This window comes from Annulohypoxylon maeteangense, assembly GCF_022496945.1.
Source record: "Annulohypoxylon maeteangense strain CBS 123835 unplaced genomic scaffold GGS22scaffold_8, whole genome shotgun sequence".
NCBI lineage: Eukaryota > Fungi > Ascomycota > Sordariomycetes > Xylariales > Hypoxylaceae > Annulohypoxylon > Annulohypoxylon maeteangense.
Genome location: NW_025953255.1, coordinates 673,227 through 695,171, shown reverse-complemented (window position 1 = coordinate 695,171; position 21,945 = coordinate 673,227). Strand labels below are relative to the sequence as shown.

General features: G+C 31.2%; 5 protein-coding genes across 5 annotated transcripts; 1 reads left to right on the top strand and 4 right to left on the bottom strand.

Moving 5' to 3' along the window:
* Positions 1–997, bottom strand: GGS22DRAFT_179731 (DUF947-domain-containing protein; the record flags this gene model as incomplete). The annotated part of the gene is made up of 2 exons (XM_047963707.1): positions 1–695; positions 847–997. 2 exons carry the CDS (start codon positions 995–997, stop codon positions 1–3), a joined length of 846 nt encoding a protein of 281 aa, XP_047818965.1.
* A 161-nt stretch (positions 998–1,158) lies between these two features.
* Positions 1,159–3,094, top strand: GGS22DRAFT_162856 (HAD-like domain-containing protein). Its single transcript, XM_047961276.1, has one exon. The coding sequence runs from the start codon at positions 1,237–1,239 to the stop codon at positions 2,365–2,367; it is 1,131 nt and encodes a 376-aa protein (XP_047818964.1). The 5' UTR covers positions 1,159–1,236; the 3' UTR covers positions 2,368–3,094.
* An 11-nt stretch (positions 3,095–3,105) lies between these two features.
* On the bottom strand, positions 3,106–5,177 carry GGS22DRAFT_200188 (mitochondrial carrier domain-containing protein; the record flags this gene model as incomplete). The annotated part of the gene is made up of 3 exons (XM_047966405.1): positions 3,106–3,840; positions 4,004–4,147; positions 4,748–5,177. The coding sequence occupies 3 exons, from the start codon at positions 5,175–5,177 to the stop codon at positions 3,299–3,301; spliced, it is 1,116 nt and encodes a 371-aa protein (XP_047818963.1). The 3' UTR covers positions 3,106–3,298.
* Positions 5,178–5,555: 378 nt separating this feature from the next.
* GGS22DRAFT_162850 (N1221-domain-containing protein) lies at positions 5,556–9,764 on the bottom strand. The gene is made up of 7 exons (XM_047961275.1): positions 8,791–9,764; positions 8,600–8,742; positions 8,459–8,547; positions 7,567–8,412; positions 7,200–7,515; positions 7,021–7,150; positions 5,556–6,972 (listed from the first exon to the last, which is right to left on the bottom strand). Exons 1-7 carry the CDS (start codon positions 9,516–9,518, stop codon positions 6,180–6,182), a joined length of 3,045 nt encoding a protein of 1,014 aa, XP_047818962.1. The 5' UTR covers positions 9,519–9,764; the 3' UTR covers positions 5,556–6,179.
* Positions 9,765–10,046: 282 nt separating this feature from the next.
* On the bottom strand, positions 10,047–10,965 carry GGS22DRAFT_200186 (uncharacterized protein; the record flags this gene model as incomplete). The annotated part of the gene is made up of 2 exons (XM_047966404.1): positions 10,047–10,881; positions 10,940–10,965. The coding sequence occupies 2 exons, from the start codon at positions 10,963–10,965 to the stop codon at positions 10,068–10,070; spliced, it is 840 nt and encodes a 279-aa protein (XP_047818961.1). The 3' UTR covers positions 10,047–10,067.
* Between the last annotated feature and the right edge of the window lie 10,980 nt (positions 10,966–21,945).

Below are 21,945 nucleotides of genomic sequence, written 5' to 3'. Positions count from 1 at the left end.
TCAACTCGTCTCCCGTCTCGGCATCGGCATCGGCGCATCCCTCCTCTCCCTCGCCGCCAACTTCTTCCTCCTGCGCTCAATCACACGATCCACCTGCTTCTTCTTCAGCCCCGCGAACCGATCCACCAGCAACCGCTTCTTCTGCTCGCTCTTCTTCAGGTAAAACGGCTTCTTCCCCTGCTTCACCAGCTCCTTCTCCTGCTTCCGGTGCTCCTCCATCATCTTCCTCTCATTATCCCGAGACTCTTGCGCTTGCCGTCGTCCCTGCATCGATTTCAACGCTCGTCGTAACTCCTCCTTCGACGACTCGTCTCGTGTCTTTCGGATCGCGAGACGTAGCGCCGCCATCTCGTCGTCTTGGTACTTGTCCAGGAAGTCGTACGCGCGTCGCGATTTCTCTTCGTCGAGAGGACGCCCCGATACCGCGGAGGAGAAGCGCGGGTCCCGCGCTATGGGCTTGTGCACGGCTATTACTTCCCGCTTCCGGCTTACGGGCCGCTTGCTTGATTGCTCCGCCGGCGCGTGTTTGCTGGTCCGCTGCAGTTTATGCCGCGGTTTTTCGTGCGCTCTGGAGTCGGGCTGGTCGCTGTTTTCGGACTCTTCGTCGGAGGCTTGGGGTCCAAGCCCTTTGCCCCGCCGGCTGTTGGGGAGCGAGGCTTGGGCTTTGGCGAGGGCGCCGAAGGATATTTGGGAGACTGCTGCTGAGGGGTCTTCTACTTCTTCGTCATCATCGTCGCTGTCTTCGGATGCGGAGTCGGACTGAGGAGGTTGTTAGTGCTAGGCTGGTGAATTGTGGAGGGAGAGTGTCGCTTGCCTCTTCGTCGTCCTGTTGTAGGTCCTCTTCACTTGATCCTTCGGAACCCTCGTCTTCACTACTTCCTTCAATTGGGGACTCATTGCTAGGTATTTCTTCGGGCTCGTCCCTTCTTGCTCGTATGCGCCGTTGGATATTGGAAAGCGGCGCTTTCCGCTTGGATTTTGTTGTTATTCTCTCCATTTTAGATGTGTAAGTAGAGTAAGAGAGGTAGGTGATAGAGAGTGTGTTTCTAAGCTTTACCTTCTCAAAAAAGGTGGCGGTGATAAGATAACGCCTTTATCGATAACACTTTTAAAAATATCTAGCCCCACCTTCGCAGTTACCTGTATACAGTATTCAATGGAATATTTGAGTGCACGAGGACTTCTTCCTACTTTCACTTTACTCTAATTGTTCCAGTTTGTTGCCATTCTCTCCTCATGAGGTGTAGTTACCCCAGAAATGTGCTGAGTTTCAGCGCAAAATTGTCTCGTAGACTTACAACGCCTCATCCCAACTACGCAAAAAATCAATTACAATCCCGTCTTTTCACTTCAACTTCGAAAACCGAAAGAAATTCCAATGATCAATACATGACTTCCAAGACCAGGCTGAAAAAAAAGTTGAAAATGATGGCTGATAAAAACGAGATATCTCCAGCCCCCCCTAAAATATTCAGTGAAATCTCTCTCGAGGGAGGCCGCAACTGGCAGGGTGAACAGTCGACGGATCAACCGCAGACATGGGGAACGTTGAAGAAATTACTTAAATCCGAAAAAATCTACCGCTCATCAAGAAAAAAAAGTCCTACTCTCAAGGCAAAAGAGTCCGATCCACGAGGGCCTTGGATACCTTTCAAAGCATTACAGCGGGATAGAATTAATCCACCATCGGCGGAATCAGGCGGAATACCCGAGCCTTCTCAATCCTACCTCGACTATGCGTCGCATCCGCCCTTCGTCCTACCCGACCCGCGCGTCATCCTCATAGTCCTCGACCTGAACGGCACCCTCATCTTCCGCCCGTCAAAAGAAAACCCTCACAAATTCGTATTGCGCCCGTACGCGTTCGAATTCCTAGCTTACTGTATCCGCACCTTTAAGGTCGCCATCTGGTCCTCTGCACGGATAAAGAACATCATCATGATATTAAATAAAATTCTCACCGAGGAGCAGCGTTCTCGGCTTGTTGGAGTCTGGGGCCGTGAACACTTTGGTCTCTCGCAGGACGACTTCAAGAGCCGAACCATGTGCTACAAGAGACTAACAAAGCTATGGGACGACCCAGCGGTCCAGGCCACTCACCCGGATGCTGGGCTAGATAAGCGTTGGGATCAGACCAACACATTGCTTATCGACGACTCAGTTGAGAAAGCTCGCAGCGAACCCTTCAATCTCGTACAGATTTCCGAGTTCCTAGGCAACCCTACCGAGACGGGATACGTCATTCCCCAGGTCCACGATTACATAAACGAGTGCTCCCGTCAGCTCAATATCAGCTCGTATATCAAACAGAAGCCCTTCGTGCCCGATTACAATTTCGTTCTTGAAGCTCCGAAGAAACAATGGTGAAGTACCGAGGCAAGACGGACCAAAATAATGATACGAAGCATTGTGAAAAGCCTCGGCGAGAAATCAATCGGAGGTGCCAGGGAATAACTATATTAGATTAGATACCCCAAGGTATGGAGTGTATTGGAAGACTTAGGATTGAGCACCGGAGTTCTATGGCGTTGGGTCAAAGAGTGACGTTTTGCGATGGATACGGCATTGGTCCGATGTGGGTATTGCTTGCTTTACTAAGCTATCGCATCTCGATTCACATTGGGGGTGAGAGATGGCGGGAGATTCTGCTTGGCTAGGGGATCAGGTTAACGATCTGGATGGATGGTGAATACTCATCTTGATGCCCCTTTTCTACTCTTTAACCTCCATCCATCACTCCCCTCGTAGCTCAGTAAGTAGGTACGTCCCTAGAGCGCGAGAAGCTTCAATTAGTGTACCAAAATACGAGACAGACCGATTTATTCATCCGACTCGAATGTCATACCCAAATCGAGTTACAGATGAACCATTCTCGATCTGTCTGGTCACCTATACGGAAGCTTACTCGCACTTCTAGAGAGGGCATATTGCTGAGGCCGAGATGGCTTCTCTCGTGGCCGTTAAGCACCTTCTTACTCAAGTACCTACCTAGTTAGATACTTTAATTAGGAGCAACAGCTTCGATGAGCCTAGCATAAAGGGTTCAATGCCTACCTATAGGTAGCAGTCAACCTCAATTAAAAGAACTGAAACAACCGATCTGATATAAATCTTAAGTCTCCTTATATATGTGCTACTTTCTAAGACTTCCCCCCTGGTTCTAAGTCTACGCGGTATCTAACCTCTACATATCTACGCCTACCTAGGTACCTATCTACTTCTCTCTACCCCTTAAACCTACCGATTTGCTCATGTACAGCTTCCTAGGTATCTAAACCCCTATCTATTCCCTACACACCTACCCAAAAACCGCCTTCAACCCCCTCAAAGCCTGCTCATTCGCCGCAAACAGGATCCCCCCCGCCATCACCGTCCGCCCCAACCTCATCACCGTCCCCCTCCAAAACCCCCTCACCCCGTCCTCGCGGTATATCCCCCTTACGCACTCCCCCAAACTCACCACCTTCGCCTGCTGCGCCGTCGTCTTCACCGTGTCGAACGGCTGCGTCGCGAGCGTCGTTATCGTTCCTGCTACCGCCCCGTTCGCGAAACTTATACTTGTGCTGGACACGGCGAGGGAGGCGCCGAAGTGGGAAGACTCCCAGTCTTTCAAAGCGGCGTAGGTCCCGAGCCGGAACCCGGTTGTCCCGGTTTGTTTGAGGGTTGTGGGGATGTACCCGGAGTAGAGGGCGCGCCGGAGGCCTTGCGTGTGGATGAGGGTGCTGATGCAGTGCAGGGGCGAGCGGAAGCGTTGGGTCGTGCGGGAGTCGTCGATTAGGGCCGTTTTTATACGTTCGCTGGGCGTGACGATTAGGGTTGAGGCGAGGATGCCGGTGAGCACTGGGTGGGTTAGTAGGGATTGAGGGATGGAGAGGTTAGGAGGTTAGGGGGGTGAAGGGGTGAAGGGTAAAGGGGGTGGTGAGAAGTGAGTTTGAAGCTGACTAAGGTCAATAGGGGTGAAGTGAAGTGCCGAAAAGGAGACGGGGATCTTGGCGATGCGTACTGCCAGAAGCGATGGACTGCGCGGTGGACGACCGGTGAGTCTCGGGGTCCTCGAAGAGTGAGCGGATGCTATCGAAGGTGACGAAGCGCACTGCGTCTTTGCCGATGGAACCCTGCAGCCGCGCGGATAGGAGCGGCGGGTCAGCTGAAATGCGCGTATGCAGAACGGTGGATAGGACATGTAGGTATGTATGTATGTGGGTATGTATATGTATCCTGTATTACTACGTCTCCACGTATAACATGACAATATATAACAATATATCTCCCGGGATCAGATTTACGAGGGTTACGCAGGAAAGGACTGTGCGACCCGGGGGACGACGGGAGGAAAGCGGGCTGAAGGAGATGCATGTGGGATGGGACCGCATGCAATGCAAGGCACACAGGGGGGCGCGCAGAACAGGCTCGCTCCCCGGCGGCCGAATCACGTAGATCGTGCGCGGGTACGACGTTGAAAAGCAGAGCATAAGGCTAGGATGAGAGAGACATGCATACTGCAACTCGCAGAAACGGGAGGCCAGCTCGTCGACCTGCAGAGCTGGGGCTTTTGTTTTTTTTGTCTTGTCTTTTTTTTTTTTTTTTCCTCTTTTCTCCCCCTTGTCCTTGTCTTGGCTTCTCGATCGAGTAAGTGATACGATGTTATGTATCCGCGTATTGCTTTTTTCGATATGCCACGGCTCCTTTTGCGGGTTGGGGATATTATTGTGTATGTAGGTATGTATGTAGGCATGTACATACTTACATATCTCCCACATCCACGTAAGAGGCTTCTCGGGGAATTGGTAATTGCCCGAGAAGCATGACATCTTCCCCGCGGACACCGAAGGAATGACAAGCTGGTCGTCGGGAAGGAAGCGAAGGAATATATCAAGGCAGCAAGGTAAAAGGGTAAAAGACAAGACAGAAATTAGATCGATAGGCGAATGAGACAATGATATAACACATACCACGATCATAGTCGAGCACCCTTTGTACAGCGCGCGTAGTCCCTCTTCCCTCGCAACCTTGGCCACGACCATGAACGGGTTTCTGATGCCCTCGTGGCCGTAGAGCTGCACGCGCGTCTTCGCGAACTCGAACGGGTATGTGCAAGCCGACTCGACACCTCCCGCGATCCCGCCGGCCACCAGCGAGATCACGGGGGAAGTCTTGCCGTCCGTGCCCGCGACCATCCTCTTCCGTCCTCTCACCCTCTCTTCCTTTCTGTCTCTATATCTCGTATTCAGCACCTACTTTCACGGCATGTGAAAACGAGGCAGAAGACGTTGTTACCCCTTGTGATTTGTGATTGCTTATGAGGATGAGGCGAAGCGAATCGATGCGATGTGATCCGGTTCTTTGAAACAGGAGGATAGGTCTGGTTGGGATGACGTTTAGGAAGTGCGCTGTGGGAGAAAGATACCCCCCCATATGCAGTTAGGTCCGAATAATAGTTTCATAGCGGGTTGGTTATTAATCCCCCACTCAACTTATGCATGTTGTTCTTGGTACTTGCATTTATGTAAGGATCGATTGGGATGGCTTCGTGGGGGGCGGGTAGTGGCGTCTTGAAGATCGTTGGTTGGGGTCATATAAACACGGCGCCAACAATAATCATCGTGATAGGTACCTACCTACCTAGGTATCTACCTACTACTCATGCACAGTACAATATTGGATATGTTGGAAGACATGGCTGATTTTACCTCCACCCCCCTTAAATATCACACCATCTTTGTAACTAACTAGATCAGTAAGCCAGTCACTTACGCACAAGTATCAAGACGGGGAGAAGGCTTTGAGGCCTATTTCATGAGGCGTATTGTCATGTCATCGTTATAGGCCTCATATATCCAGTACCAACATGTACATCTGGAAGCTGGCAGTTCCGTCAGGATATGGAACTGCCGCTCCTGCGAACAACAGGATCAGGGCGTCCGTCGCCGCAATCCGTTTCACGAGGTACTCCATACCGACCTCTCTGCCTCCTCCAAGCACTTAATAAGAGCACTAGGATCACTAGGGTATCCAGCCAAGCCAATATCTATTCATGACCAAACCCACAATCATGCCATCCCCAAACATGTCTGAATAGAACCACCTAGATCACCCAGTAGAATTTGAACGGCTAGTTCCCGCGACTCGAAGCGCTGTTCTCTCTGAAAAGATAAGCCGAGCAGCCCGACAAGCCGCGATCAACCGTATGCGGGGCCGTGTCCGAGATGATCCCATTCGGCATTCATTGCTTCTACCTGGCCGACATCGGCCCATACGTCTAACTTCTCGAGCTCTCGCTTGAAGAAATCTTGCTCGTTCCGCAGCGCCTCCCTAATATCCGCTGCCATCTGTTCAGGGTACCTCCGGACGTTGAACCAGTGGGTCAAGCTCCGGAGGGCTTGCTCGAGTGGCAGCGCCTCCTCGACTTCCGCATCCACGTCGCTACCCGCTAGCCACTCATCTCGAAGCTCTGGTCGGCAATGCAAGTAAATGGCGGTGATAACGCGCATATTACTCTGCCGCCACTTGCGGCCGCAGTAAGGTACTTGGTTCTTGAACAGCTTGAGCGTATAGAGCCGCAGCTCGTTCTGTGGTACCTTAAGTGACTTGCGTATAATATTAGACGACTTATACTGGACGAGTAATAAATTGCGATGCGCCTTATTCTTGCAGATCTTCTGCATGATTCGCAGATAGTTGATGAGGGCAAAGAAATTGCGGCGAGAGAAGTCGGTAATAGGTTCATTCGGCAGAGGGTTTACTGGGTAGCCCAATTCGTCTACTTCAGGACGAGTGGGTACCTGCCCTTCCGTCGTTGCAACATCGCCCATTTCAGCGGCTGCAGACACTTGTTCAGGTGGTGATCGTCGTCGTTTGATAGGTGGAGGTGCCGCATCGTCCTCGCTTTCCTCCTCAGGTCCGTTAATCTCAGCCGGTTCTTGCGGCATCTTATCCAGGGGATGGACACGCTCATTACAAAATTGGAAGAAACTATGACATGTGAGATAAGAAATATCATAAAATCGCTTAAGACCTTACCTATTTTCGAGGCGATCTGTTTTGCTATCGACCACCTGCTGAATGTCTTGATGCGCGAATAGCTTTAGCACCAAAGGAAGATAATTAGAATCCAATAGTAGCTGCGACAGGTATTCGAACTTTAGAACATCTAGAAGAAATCAGTATAGCGAGGTAACATAGAGATGCGAGTAACATACGCGAGATCTTGAGCCATTTCATGAGTAGAAGAATAATACCCGTGGCGGCTTTCGATTCGATTTCTCTGCATCTTGTGCCATCTAAGTCATCCAAAGAAGGTTCAGTGCCATCCTGGTTTGCCAAGCTGCTGGCGCCCATGGAGCTATCTTGCGATCGATTTGTCGCGACACCACCATTGACGCGGGGCTGGGAGTTCACTTGCATTCCCGATTGCTGCTGGCTATTAGCTGGCAGGGTAATACATGCAGTAACATTGAATAATACGCCCTTCATAAGGACTATCACTAAGGACTGCAGTTGCGGCAATGCAGCGGCCTATCATTAATTAGTAAGGGCCCGGTCACTATAGGTGGCAGAGATACTCACATAAAATGATTCGATAGCTTCTAGTCGCCGCTTGACTTCTGGGTCAAGATTCGGGTTCGGACCGTAATCGATCTCGGCCCCTCGGATTTTTCTCTCCCTCTTTTGAATTGCTTCGAGAATTTTGTCCTCGTCAACATCGTCTCCAAGTTCTAAGGCATCCAAATCCAGATCTTCAATGTCATCATCTGACGGGTCCCATCCCCTCTCGAATCTTTGGAACTTCTCCCGCTCTTCCCATAGCTGTCTTGTAGCCCGGGTCATTCGTACTCTCCTAGCGAATAGCTCGCCTGCCTCGAGAATGGATGCAGGTACATCACTGCCTTCCCATTTACGGCCGACAAGGATATCCTGTAGACCAGCCCCACCCTTGCCTCCCGCACTGTTGCTAGTAGCGTCTAATGGAGGGTACATGAACGGAAAATTCTGATTCGTTTGGTAGTTCTGCTTCTTGCCTCCCTTTCCACCAACTGCCGGAGACGGCGGAGGAGACGGAGCTGGGGTGGCAATGTGGACAGGTTGATGTAGGATCGACGCCCCTCCGTTTTGTGTACCTGGAGCAGCCGGAAGTATACCATTCGACCCATTATTTCTAGTAGGGTGGTTGGGCAGAGGAGGCAAGAGTGAAGTATTATCTGCTTCGAGTGGTATTATTGGTTGAGGAGGTACATAAGCTGGGTATTTCGAAGTAATTTCTTGTCGAAATACATGATAGTCGAGAGGTGTAGCCATGATTAGGTCTTTCTCCTTGTCGTCCACGGCCGTTTCTCGTAGGGCCTTTTTAGTGTCATCAATCTCCTTGGTCCCACCAAACTCAAGAAGGATTGATTTCCATAGGAGCAAAAGTGTCTATTTCGTTAGTAAGATATTGAAAATGCGCCAAGAGAGTTCGTACCTGAGGAGCTGGTACAACGTTCACTTCTTGCCATCGAAGCTTTGCCGACGCCGAGAGCATGAATGTTGTCAAATGAGGATCCAATTCCACTACTCTAATTAGCTTCATATCCAAACAGAAACTCGGTGATCGAATACTCACAAAGCGTGCGCCGCACCAAGTTCATGTCGTCTAGGTCAATGAGTGTTTCTTGTATGCACATATACATGATGGTCATTAGGTTCGTCAGCTCATCTTGGGCCTCTGTTAGGCGATTACCTTGAGGTCTTATCGATTCGTCTACCCTAAACAAGGATTAGAGTGATATAAAAGGGGTTGAAAAGATAAAATACCATAATGATTCATAAGCATTGCGTAACGCCGTCCATACAATAGGAATGCCATTCCACTCAGCGAGTAGCTTTACTGCAGATTTCATAGCAGCAAGTTGAGCTGGTGTTGCGACGCTTCGAATTTTTGTCCTATCTCCTTGAGGGGCCCCAGCCGTGTCGGCCCATCGACCCAGGATGAGATAAGTAAGTCTCCCTATCGCAGCAGCACGTATACCAGCATCGCTAGCTTTGATGCCATCCAGGGCCTGCTGGATGAAATTCGTTCTGACCTCGTCATCTGCTTCATCCCAAGTTATTTCATCCTGTCTTGCCGCGATATCATGTTCCCACTGCCACTCAAAAGCTCTCTGGACAGAAGTCAATCTTATCCATTGCGAAAATTGGTAGACGAACCACTCGTCGATCTCCTCTTCATTTGGGCCCGTGTCAGAATATTCGAAATCGTATGCGGGGGCTTCGTTACGTGGAAACTCAGACACTATGCGCCTCAGTTGAGCTAACGATAATGAATCCTGGGGCTGATTGCTCGTCGGCGGAGTAGGTTGCGTAGGTGGATTAGGCTGAATTTGATTTCGCTGCATTGGAGGTCGAACGGGTATGGGTTGCCGAATGGGCGCTGTATTCGCGGTTCCAGGGCCGACATCAGCAACGCCTGTGTCGGCAACATCTTCTGGAGCTTTCAGTGGATCAGCGCCATCGTCGGCAGCTCTTGACCATAACGAGTTCATGATGTGTCGATGCGTTGAGGGGGTTGCGATTAACGCGCTGTCACTTAAGGGTACATAACGAGAATCCAACTACAGGTGGCCATACATAGCTCTTCGAGAGTATGTAGTAAAAGAACGCCAAGAATATGCAAAGAGAGGTAATCCTTAACCTGGGCTAATTTCGCAGTGAAGCAGTGAAGAATATTTGAAGCTGGTTAACGACAACGCGCAAATCGATGAAGTGGGTTGGTGGGTTGAAAATGTACCTAGGTACCGGTGAGCAGCTCGGAAAGTGAATGGGGCGTGCATAGCTTGGGAAAATAAGGTTGTGGCGCGAGCTCAACAAATCATTAAATATGGTTTGTTGCATTTAACTTATGCTTATAAGAAGTATTATATAACTCGAGTTGTAAGTACATTACAAAATATTGAAGATTTATAGGAATACCTATTTTGATATAGAAAGTAAAAATAACAGCTATATATTGACAAAATATACCTAGTACGTATTTGTATATATCTGTTTCAAGAAGTGTAGTCATAATATTTCTCATTGACATTAACTTGATCCTACTTTGAACTCGGGCTACTATCCCTGCTATTTTGTTCAGAAGCTCCATCACCTTTCATGCTCTGTTTTAGCTCTCTTGCCTTGGCTCGGCGCTTTAGTTTCTTCTGCTTGTTTAGCCTCTGTTTCTTTTCTTTTAAGTGCTGCTCCTTGTCGACAAGCTGTTTCTTTGCATTCTCCTCGAGTTCCTTTTTCGCTTTTTGCCGCACCCTGAGAATTATTCTCCGCTTCTTCCCCGGCCTCTTCTTCTGCTTCCCTATGCCAGTCGCTCCATTGGAACTAGTAGAGCCACTTGGGGCGGCAGTTTTCTTATTAGTTGTGATAGTAATAGTTGTCACTTTCCATGGCTTTTCCAGTCCCCATCGTCTCTTCTTTGCGTCCTGTAAAAGGTAATCTGCACTTACAGAAGCCACTCTGAATTCATTTGCAAGTTCAGGTGGTGGCTCACTAGCTAAATAATACGAGATGGGGCGTTTTTGTACCACAAAGGCGCCCTCGCCGGCCTTTTCAGTGCCGATGTCCTGCGATTCGAGGACTACCTTGTGAGATGGCTCTTCATTTCGGAACAATCGAAAAGTAAACGCCTCTTCTCCAGATTTTTGAGCATCTTCGTCGTCGCCAACGAGATCATCAGCTGCGTTCTTTATTCGAGACCCTGGGGGGATTTGTGCGATATCATCTCCATCTGCTTCGAGATTAAGACCTAGCAAACCGGAAAGCTGCGCATTGAGTTTTCCACGTAAGGTTGAGTCTAATTGATCATCCTGCATTGACTCGTCCTCTGAGTTAGACTCATATAGGTCTTCTCGTCGAACTCTTTTGATATTTACTATTAGTCTGAGAAAGGGGGAGTCATATATAAGAAGTATCATACCGTTTAGCATCGGGAACTTCGAGCATGACGTCCGTAATATGAGCGCTTCGCCTCGAGCGTGGGGTTTAAAATGAGTACGGAGGTCAATAGCGTGTTATGAATAATAATTATGTGGCTTGGTTGTACAATGATGAGGGTGAGATGAGGGATGATAGGGTGGACCATAAGCCCGTATCCGCCAACCCGCCAATTCAATTAATGTATTAAAATGTACACAGTATGAATAAGCAGTATATATGGAACTTATACTGTGCTTTATAGTTTACAAAGCGTTATTAATGTTTAATGATAATATTTTTAATATTTAAGTAAATATATACTTATTATAAATAAAAATATTTTTTATTTTATAAAGTTTTTAATTTAATAAATTAAAATAAGAAAATAACGTTAATTTTTATTATTAAATTTTACGGCTTATTAATAAAAGAAAAAATAAAATGAAAATTATATAAATAAATATTTATTAAACTTAAAGAAAAATATAATTTATTTTTACTTTTTATTAAATATATATTATATATTATTTATTTTTTACTTTATTTTTTAATTTTACGTTAATATTCGAATCTTATAATTTACTTATTTAATTAATTTTCTTATTTTAACGTTATATTTAAGTAATTATTTAAAACTTAATGCGAATTAACGTTAATAAAATTAATTATTTTATTATAAAAAAAATTATAAGTTTTTAAAAAAAAAATAAATTATTTAATTATTTATATTTAAATTTTTTTTTTTTTTTTAAATAAATATTATTAAATATTAAAGTTATAAAACTTTTTATTTTAAATATTTAATTTATAAAAAATAATTAAGAAAAATTAATATTTATTATATTAAATTTTTAACTTATTTTAAAATAAATATATTTCATTTTAATAATAAATTTTATTTAAATGTAAAATATAATAATATTTAAAAAAATTTATAAATATAATAATATTTAAGTAAAAATCGAACGATTTTTATTAATTATTATTTATATTTTTACTTATTATTTAAATTTTCGATATTATTTTTTTTACGGTTAATACTTAATTTTCGAAAAAAGTTACTTATTAATTTAACGTGTTTAATTTAATTTTTTCTTTTTATTAAACGAAATAATAATAATAATAATAATTAATATTAACGTTAAAAAATCGTTATTTACATAATTATTTTAAAATTTTATTAAAAATATATTAAACGTATTAAACTAAGTTTTACATTTTACATTTAAATATAAAATCTTTATAATTTATTTAATAATTTATATTTTTAAACGTGTATCGTAACGGTTTATATTATATTTTTTTCACTAAAAAACGGAAAAAAAAAAAACGTAAAAAAAACGGTATTATTAATAAAATTAAACACGTATTTACTTAATAAAAACTACGTTAAATATAAATTTAATTACTTTAAAATATTATTATTAATATATAACACCGTTTTTTAAGTTTATTAAAAATATTATTTTTTATATTTTTATAACTTTTTTATAATAATAATAATAATAATAATAAAAATTATAATAATTAACTTTATTATAAAACGAAATTAAAAAATTAAGAAATAATAACGTTATTACGCGAAAAGTTTTTAATTATTTTTTTTATAAAAAATACGGTATATATATAAGTAAAATTTTTTATTTATTTTATTCCTAAAATTAACCGTAAATAAAACTTTTACGAAGATTTTATAAACTTAATTTTAATTTTATAAACTTTTAATTATTAACTTAAAAGAAAATTAATATTTAATAAACTTTTTTTACGTTTAAGATTTTATTTTTAAATAATAATTTAAATTTACGTTTTTTTAACTTTAAATATTTTTTAATAAAATAAATAACTTTTAAATATATAATTACTTAGTAAATAAATTATTATAAATAAATATTATAACTTATTTTTTTAAATAATAATTATTTACCGCTATATATTAAAATTATATATATACGTTCATTTAATAAATAAACCGGACTTAATATAAATATTAAAAAACTAATTACATCGAGGGTATACGTATTATTTATTACACGGGGATTAATGTTAAATATCGTTAATATTAAAATAAATATTATTAAATAATTATATATTATATTATTAAAAATATAATTAATTAAAAAAACATGTTAATACATGAAAAAGTTATACATTAAAATTAACACGAAATTATCGGGCGTTTAAAACTTAATATAACTTTAACGTTCATTAAATAAATTATTATTAAATAAAAACGTAGTTTCCTTTTCGAAAAAAAAAGAAAGAAATTACGAACTTTAAAACCTTAAAAAATTATTACATTAATTTTAAAATACTATTCCAAACTTTTATATTAACCTTTATCACATTATCATTTATTTTACTTTATATTATTTAAGTTACGAAGCGAAATTAAAAAACTTGGAAATAATAACGTTATTACGCGAAAAGTCCTTAATTATTTTTATTACGAAAAATACGGTATATATATAAATAAAGCTTTTTATTTATTTTATTTTTAAAATTAAAAATTAACGAAACTTTTACGAATTTAACGGGAACTTTATAAGTTAAATTTCGATTTTATAAATATTTAATTATTAATTTTTTTTTAATTAAACGTAAAATAATTTTTATAAATAAAAATATAATAAAAAAAGTGGTAAAATAAATAAATATTTAATAAATATACGACTTTTATAATTATATTTAATAATATAAAGTTATAATATTTTTTTAATTAATTAAAACCGAGTTTTTATAAAAGTTTTATTATTTTAATAATATAATTTAAATTTAAATACGTATTTTTTAATTAATCGAAATATTTATCGATAAACCCTCGCGTTTTTAAAATTAAGCTTAAATAATTAAATATATAAATATTACTTACATTATATAAAATCGGAAAAACGCCGGTAAAATATATATATATTATTTTATATATATTAAATAAAAAATTAAATATCGTAATTTAAACTTTTAAACTCGATTTTAAAATTTATATTTTTTTATAATATTAAATTTTTAATTAATTATTTTACATTTAAAATATTTTTAAAAGTTTAATAATTAAAATAATTTAATTATTTTTATAACGTGTTTTTAAATAAATTTAATTACATTAAAATTAATAAAAAATTAAATCGAAGTTTTATAATTAAAATTAAATTAAGTTAAAATTAACTCGAATCGATCGAAATAATAACTAGTTTTTAACTTTAAATATTATAATTAAATAAAAGTTTAAAAATTAAAAAAAAAAATAATATATAATTTAAATTAAACGTTTTTAATTAAATTAAATTAAAAAAATTAAAACGTCGAATTAATTAAGTTACGAATGGTTAAAGTTAATTAAATATATAATGAGATTTTAATATAATTTAAAACGTGTTCGAATTAACGTTAAGCTTTTTTTCGATATAATGCGCGTATTAATTAAAATCATATAACGCGAATAATATTAATTATAAATATTTTAATATTTAACTATTTATTTCTTTTAATTTTTAACGAATATATAAAATTTACATTATTTTTAAAAAAAAAAAAAAAATTTTACATTATACGAGGTAATTTATTTAATTTAATTTAATTTAATTTATAATAATATATTTTATTATATTATTATTAACTCGTAACGTTATTTATAATGTTTAAAATAAAAATTAAAAATGTTTATATAATAATTATAATTATATATATAATTTTAAATTTAATTTAGTTTAATTTTAAACGGTATAACTTTTATTTATATAAAATTTCCTTTACCATATATATATTAAAAAGTTTTAACTTAAACACTTAAAAATTTATTCGATAATAATTTTTAAAATTATTTTTATTATGAAAATATTATTTATATAATAATTATTTTAAATTTATATATATTTTATATATTTTTTTAAATATATTAACCATATTAAATTTAAGTTATTTTTTTTTATAAATTAAAAATATAAAAATAAATACTTAAATATAATTAATATAATATAACGCGTGGAATTTTTATTATTTATTTTTATAAAAATATTTTTTTAAATAATTTTTTTTAAAACTTTATTCATTTAAATTATTAATTTAAATATTATTTTTTTAAATTCTCATTTTATATTTATTATATACATTATGAAATTAAAACTTTAACCCGATTTTTTAATTATAACGAAATATATGTTTCAAATTATAAATAAATTATCGTTATATAATAACTTGCTTATAATTAATTATAGTTAATAAATCGTGACTATTTTTTAAAAAATGGAAATAAATGTTAATATTATTAAAAATAATGTTTACACGTTTAATATTAATTATTACGTTTAAAATTAACGTGGTAAAACTTAAAATTAACGTTATATTTTTAAAAACCAATGTTACAACTTTAAAAAAAAATGTTACGATTTTAAAAAAAAATGTTACCATTTTTAAAATAAATATTACCGCTTTTAAAATAAATATTACCATTTTTAAAATAAATATTATTACTTTTAAAGTTAATGTTATTACTTTTAAAGTAAATATTACCACCTTTAAAATTAATGTTATTATTTTTAAAGTAAATATTATTATTTTTAAAGTAAATGTTATTAACATTAATACCCGGCTTAACACTTTCGAGTTTTATTTTACCGTTTCGTAAATTTTTCTTTTTAATTATTATTTTTATATATTAAAATATTAATTATACGTTTATTATAAAAACGAAAATATAATTTTACGCTTCGTTAATAATAATATTAAAAATTATATAATCACGTTACGATTTTTTAAAAATTCGAATAATATAATTATTAATAAATTTAAAGTAACGGTTAAAAAAATTAAAAATATATTAAATAAAAATTTATATATTAATTTATAATTAATATTAATTATTTTTTTAAACTATAAATTAAATATAATTTTCCGTAAGTTAAATATAAATAATAATAAAACTTATAATAATAAGTTATAAAAACTTTTATATATATATAATATTATTTTATTACGTAATTAATATTTCGATAAAATTTAATAAAAAATAAATTTTAAGTTTAATAAAAAATAAATTTTAAGTTTAATAAAAAATGGTTTCGATTTTAAATAATTTATAAATGTTTAAATAAATTATAATTAAATATATTAATTAAATATTATTTTTTTTTCTTTTTATATATTTAAATAATATAAAATAATTAATTTATAAAATTAAAAATTACTTTTTTAAAACATAATAATAATTTAATTATAAAAGTTATTTTATTATAATAATTAATTAAAATTTATAATAAATGTTTTATTATATAAATTAGTTAATTATAAAAATAAAACGGGATTTTTATATAATGTTTTATTTTTCGATAAATTAATTTTATTAATATATTTACTTTAATTTTTTTTTATTTAAATAATATTTTTTCGAAATATAATATACTTATAAAATTACTTTATAATTAAAGTTTTTAATTTCGCGATTTTAAATATTTAATTTTTAAATTATTATAAGTTTTAAAAAAATAAATAAAAAGTTAGAAAAATCTTAATTTATAAAATATAAATATATGTGAAAATTATTATATAATTTTTAAAATTTTTTTAATTTAAAATATCGTTAAATTAAAACGTTTTAAATTAAATCGTAACGTTATTTATTTAACCCGGGTATTTTATTTTAATTTACGATTATTATTTATTATTTTTTTATTATTTAACGTTTTTAACGTTTTACCGTAATTAATTAATTTATTTATTTCGGATATACGTAATGAAATTTAAAAAGTTATTTTTAATTATAATTATTTTTTTTATTTTCTTTTATTTTATAAATATAAATATTACGATATAAATTACGGTTTTAAGTGTTAATATTTTTTATTTCGAATATTTTTAAAGTTATTTTTTATTATTATACTTTTTTACTTTAAACGATAATAATATCAATTATAATTTAACATATTTCGCATGTTATATATTAATTAAAAATACGTGGCTTCGTAATGGAAATAATGAAAATTATTCATATTTAACCGAAAAGTTTAATTTAAACGCGCGTTATGTCATTTACTTTCCCAATAATATTTTATATAAAAACTTTTACTACTTTTTTATTTTTACGTATTTAAAAAATAAACTTAACGTAATTCGCAAAATTAAATAATCGTTAATTTATTATAATTTAATATTTTATTACGCCGAACTTTAATAATTAAATATTTCTTTATAATAATTTACCCGAAATTTAAAATAATATCGAAATTTTCCTTATTTTTTAATATAAAGTTTAAACCTTGCCACGAGTAAACGTTAACGTTATTATTACACGTAATAAATGTTATTATATTATATAAACATTTTACGAAAATTAATATACTTATATTATTTTTTAATTCGTAAAAAATTAATATTTTATAAATAATATAATGTAATATTTTTATAACTTATTTATTCGGGTACCGTTAAATAATTTAATTAACGATTTATTACTTCGTTTTAACGTTTATTATATATTCGATTAAACGAAATTATTTATATTTTTAAAATATACCGGTAATAAATATAAATTAATATTATATATTTTACATTCGTAACCCCGTTATTTTTTTAAATAATAAACATTATATTATAATTATAAATTATATATTTTTTATAATATTTCCCGTAAATTTTTATTTATTCGTTTTATTTAATTTATATTTTAAAATAACATTTTTCGTATTTTTTAAACTTAATAAAACCCGTTTAAACTTTTAATACGGGATTTATTAATTTTTAATATTAATTCGAAAATTATAACGAAACATGTCGATTTAATAAGTTAAGTTATAAAATTATCGTTATCGTTCGTTAAAATTAATAATAAAAAACGTTTTTAAAATAAAATTAACGAAAAAAAATATCGCTAAATATATTCCGTTAAAAAAAAACGGATAATATGTTTAATTAATAAAGAAAAGGAAAAAAAAAAAAAAGAAAAAGAAAACGATAATACCGATATTAACGAGGAAAAATTTAAGCTTTTTAAATTTATTCGGTTTAATAACTTAAATACGTATATACCATTATTATTATTTTCTTTTAATTTTAATTTTAATAATAATAACGTAAATAATAAACATTTAAATAAATTTCTTTTAATAAAAATTCCGAAATTTTATTATAATGTTTTTATAAAACACTTTTTTTTTTTATAATATAAACGTTAATTATTAAATAATAATAATTATAATAAATATTCTTTATAAATTATAAAAATAAATATAAAAATTTATATATTAAATTATTTAATTAATTTAATATTTAATTAATATATTAATTTTAATTATTTATTTAAATAAATAAATAATATATATATATTTTAATATAATTTTAATAATAATATTTAACTTAATATTTAATCCTTTAAACGAATATTACTTTTTTTTCTTTTAATTTTTTATTTTTTTTTAAAGTTTACGTAATATCCCGTTAAAATTAAATGTACTTTTCCCCGCATATAAATCGCGGTATAAATATATATATTAATGATAATTTAATTAATAATTTTCGAAATTTTAATTATATTTTATTACATTTATATACCTTTAATTTTAACTTATTTTCGTTTAATGGAATAAATTAATAAAAATATAAATTTTACATTAATCGAAAAAGTTTTTAAAAAAAATTCGATTAATATAAGTTATAATCGTTAAAATCGAAAATTAATTAAATTAAAAATAATTAAAAATAAAACCATACATTAACTATTTAATAAACTTTTAATCGAAGGTTTTTTAATTTTTTATATAAAATATATTAACGATTTTAAACCTAAATAATTAATTAATAAAAAAGTTTAATAACATATAATTAATATTATTCGATTTAACTTTTAACGGCCTTTTATATTAATTTAATTATAAATATTTAAAATTTAAACTAATTACGAAATAATAAATTAAATTAAAACGTATATTTTAATAATAAATTTAATAATTTTTAATTTTAAAAAAAATATTAACTTTATTACTAAAATATGCCTTTTATTTTAATTATTTATATATTTATTAATTTATAAATAATATAAATACATTTTATATTAATCGAAAAATAATTAATTAAGCTTTCGATTAAATTAAGTTTCGTATTTTTATTAATTTATTTTATTAAATTAAAATAAATTAAAATTAAAAATATATAAATGAAATAAAATTTTAATTTTATATTAATTAAATTATCGCGAATATAAATAATTATACGACGATTTATATGCGGGGAAAAGTACCTTTAATTCCTAACGGGGTACTACGTGGAAAAATCCGTATTTTATATTACGCGGGTAATATTACTTAAAATTATCTTTATAATATTATTAAATAATTATATTATAATTATTTAAAACTTTATACGTAATAAAATATCATTTAATAAAAAATTATAAATATTTATTTTTTAAACATTATTATTTTATAACGATATTTTTTTTAACGAAACGTTATAAAAAACTTTATAACATATTTTTCATACTTTATTATTATTTTAAAATTAACTTTTAATATAAATATGTAATTATTTAACCGGTAATTTTATATTTCCTTCCTTTAATTTAATAACCGATTTAATCGAAAATATTTTATAACTTATATTAGTAAATAATTACATGAAAATTCGTTATCGATTTTATATTAACGATTATTTTATACATGTTTTCGTTAATTATTATTTAATACGAAAATATATCGTTTATAATCGTTTTATAAATTAACAACTCGTTTATTATAATAATTAAAAAAATATTACTTTTTTTTTTTTTTTTTTATACTTAAATTTTTTATATATTTTTTTTAATATATATCTTCGATATTTAAAATATATATATATATATATATATATATATATAAATTAATTAAATATAATAAATAACGCTTTTATTATTAACGTTTCGAATTCGTCGACGTTAAATCCTTATATAATAAATAATTTATATTAATTATATATATTTACGTTTTTCGTGTTAAATAACCTTTTTTTTTCGTTAACGAAAAAACGTCGAACTTTAAAATTAAAAAAAAAAAAAAAGTTAATTAAACGTTTTAAAAAAACGATAAATAATTTATTAAAAAATTCCCGTATATTTACTAACTTTTATATTAAAATAATTAATATTATTACTTAATTAAAATTTAATTTTATTTTTTTTTAAAAACGTTTTATATAAATATTTTCCGAAAATCTTTTTATAATTTATAACCTAAAAATTTATATCGATTAACGTATAAAATTAACAATTTACGTTAACGCTTTCTTTTAAAATTTTATTAATTTTATTAAATTTATATATAATTTTCTCGATTTAATTAAAGTTTAAAATAATTTCGTTAATTATTTAAAACGTTTATATTTACTTATAAAATTTTAAGTTAATAAAATAATAAATTTACGTAATTAAATTTATATTCTCGATTTCCTAACAACCTTAATTAAAATATTCGAAGAAATATAATTATTTAACGATATATACTTAAAACATTTTTATCGTTTATCGTTAAAAAGCCGTAATTAATTTTTAAAATTTTTATTCGTTAATATCGTCGGTTATAACCGTTAAAATTAATTAATATAAATCGAATAATTATATCGTATTAAAGCTTATAATTATATTATTAAATATAATATTTAATTAATTTCCGTTTAAACGATTAAAAAATTCGACTTTTAAAAGTTATTTAATAATAAATTTAATAATAATAAATCCGATTAACTTCTTAACAAAAAATTTACCATTACGGCTTAATTAAACGAAATATAATAATATTAATGTAATTATATTAAATATATATTTTTTTTTAATTATTTTTTTTTTTCGAATGTTTTTTTATCATATGGAAATTATACGAATATTTCTACGTAATAAAAAAATATTCGAAAGAAAAAAATACTTAAAAAAAAATATTAATTAATATATTTAATATAATTAACATGTAAAGTTTTTTAAATAAAAAAAACCCCGCGGAAAAAAGCTAAGTTTAAGTTAATATATTTATTTTTATAAAAATATTTATATAAATTTAAATATTTTTTTTTTAAAAAAAAAAACTATTAATTTCCCGTTTTCCCGTTTTTATTAAAAAAAACATTTTTAACGTTTTTATAAAACTTATATAGTTTATATTTATTTAATCCTTTAAAATATAATCGTAATATTATAAAATAAATTAATAAAATTATTTTAATCGTAAAATTATTAATTTAATTAACGAAATTATAAAAAGTAATAATTATTTAATAAATTAAAATAATATTAATTACGTTATACGTGAATATAAACTTTTTTTACGATATATTTTAAACATAACGATTAAATAAAACACGTAAAATCATTCGACGAAATTATTAATAAAAATTAATTATTATATTAATTTATTTTTAAATTATTAAAAACGGTAAATTAAACTTAAAAACGGCTTAATATTTAAACGTTAAAAAAAATAATAACCCTTTATTTAAATTTTAACGTTAATAAAACGACGTTTTTTTATTAACTTATAAAACGGTAAGTTTATTATTATAATTATTAAAATTAATAAAGTTTTTAAACTAAAATATACTTTTAAAAAAATTAAGTTAAAATTAAATAAATTAATTAAAAATATTATTTACTTAATAATTAATAAATTTACCTTTATATTTAAGCGATAACCGATAAAAATGTTTTATTTATATTTTATTAATTATAAAAATATTATTAAATATATTAAACATAATATTCGATATTTTAAAAATGCTTTTATAACGAAAGAATTTCCGCGTTTTAATTTCTTAAAAATTAATAAGTAAATAAAATCGATTAAACCGTTTAAATAACTCGCTTTAAATTTCGATAATGCCGAAAAATAACTATAACTTAATTATAATAAATAATAAATTAATAAAAAACTTTTCGACGTAATATAAAAGTTCGTCGAAACGTTAAAAATAGTTTTTTAAATTATTTTTATCGATAAACTCGCGTTTTAACATTTTTTTTACCCGCTTTAAAAAAATCCTCGCCATATATTATAAATC

Coding starts and splice junctions, on each gene's coding strand:
- GGS22DRAFT_162856 (XM_047961276.1), top strand. CDS start 1,237: ATGAGGTGTAGTTACCCCAGAAATGTGCTGAGTTTCAGCGCAAAATTG.
- GGS22DRAFT_162850 (XM_047961275.1), bottom strand. CDS start 9,518: ATGAACTCGTTATGGTCAAGAGCTGCCGACGATGGCGCTGATCCACTG. Junction 8,413..8,458: donor ACGTTGTACCAGCTCCTCAG/GTACGAACTCTC, acceptor CTAACGAAATAG/ACACTTTTGCTCCTATGGAA. Junction 7,151..7,199: donor GAAATGGCTCAAGATCTCGC/GTATGTTACTCG, acceptor GATTTCTTCTAG/ATGTTCTAAAGTTCGAATAC.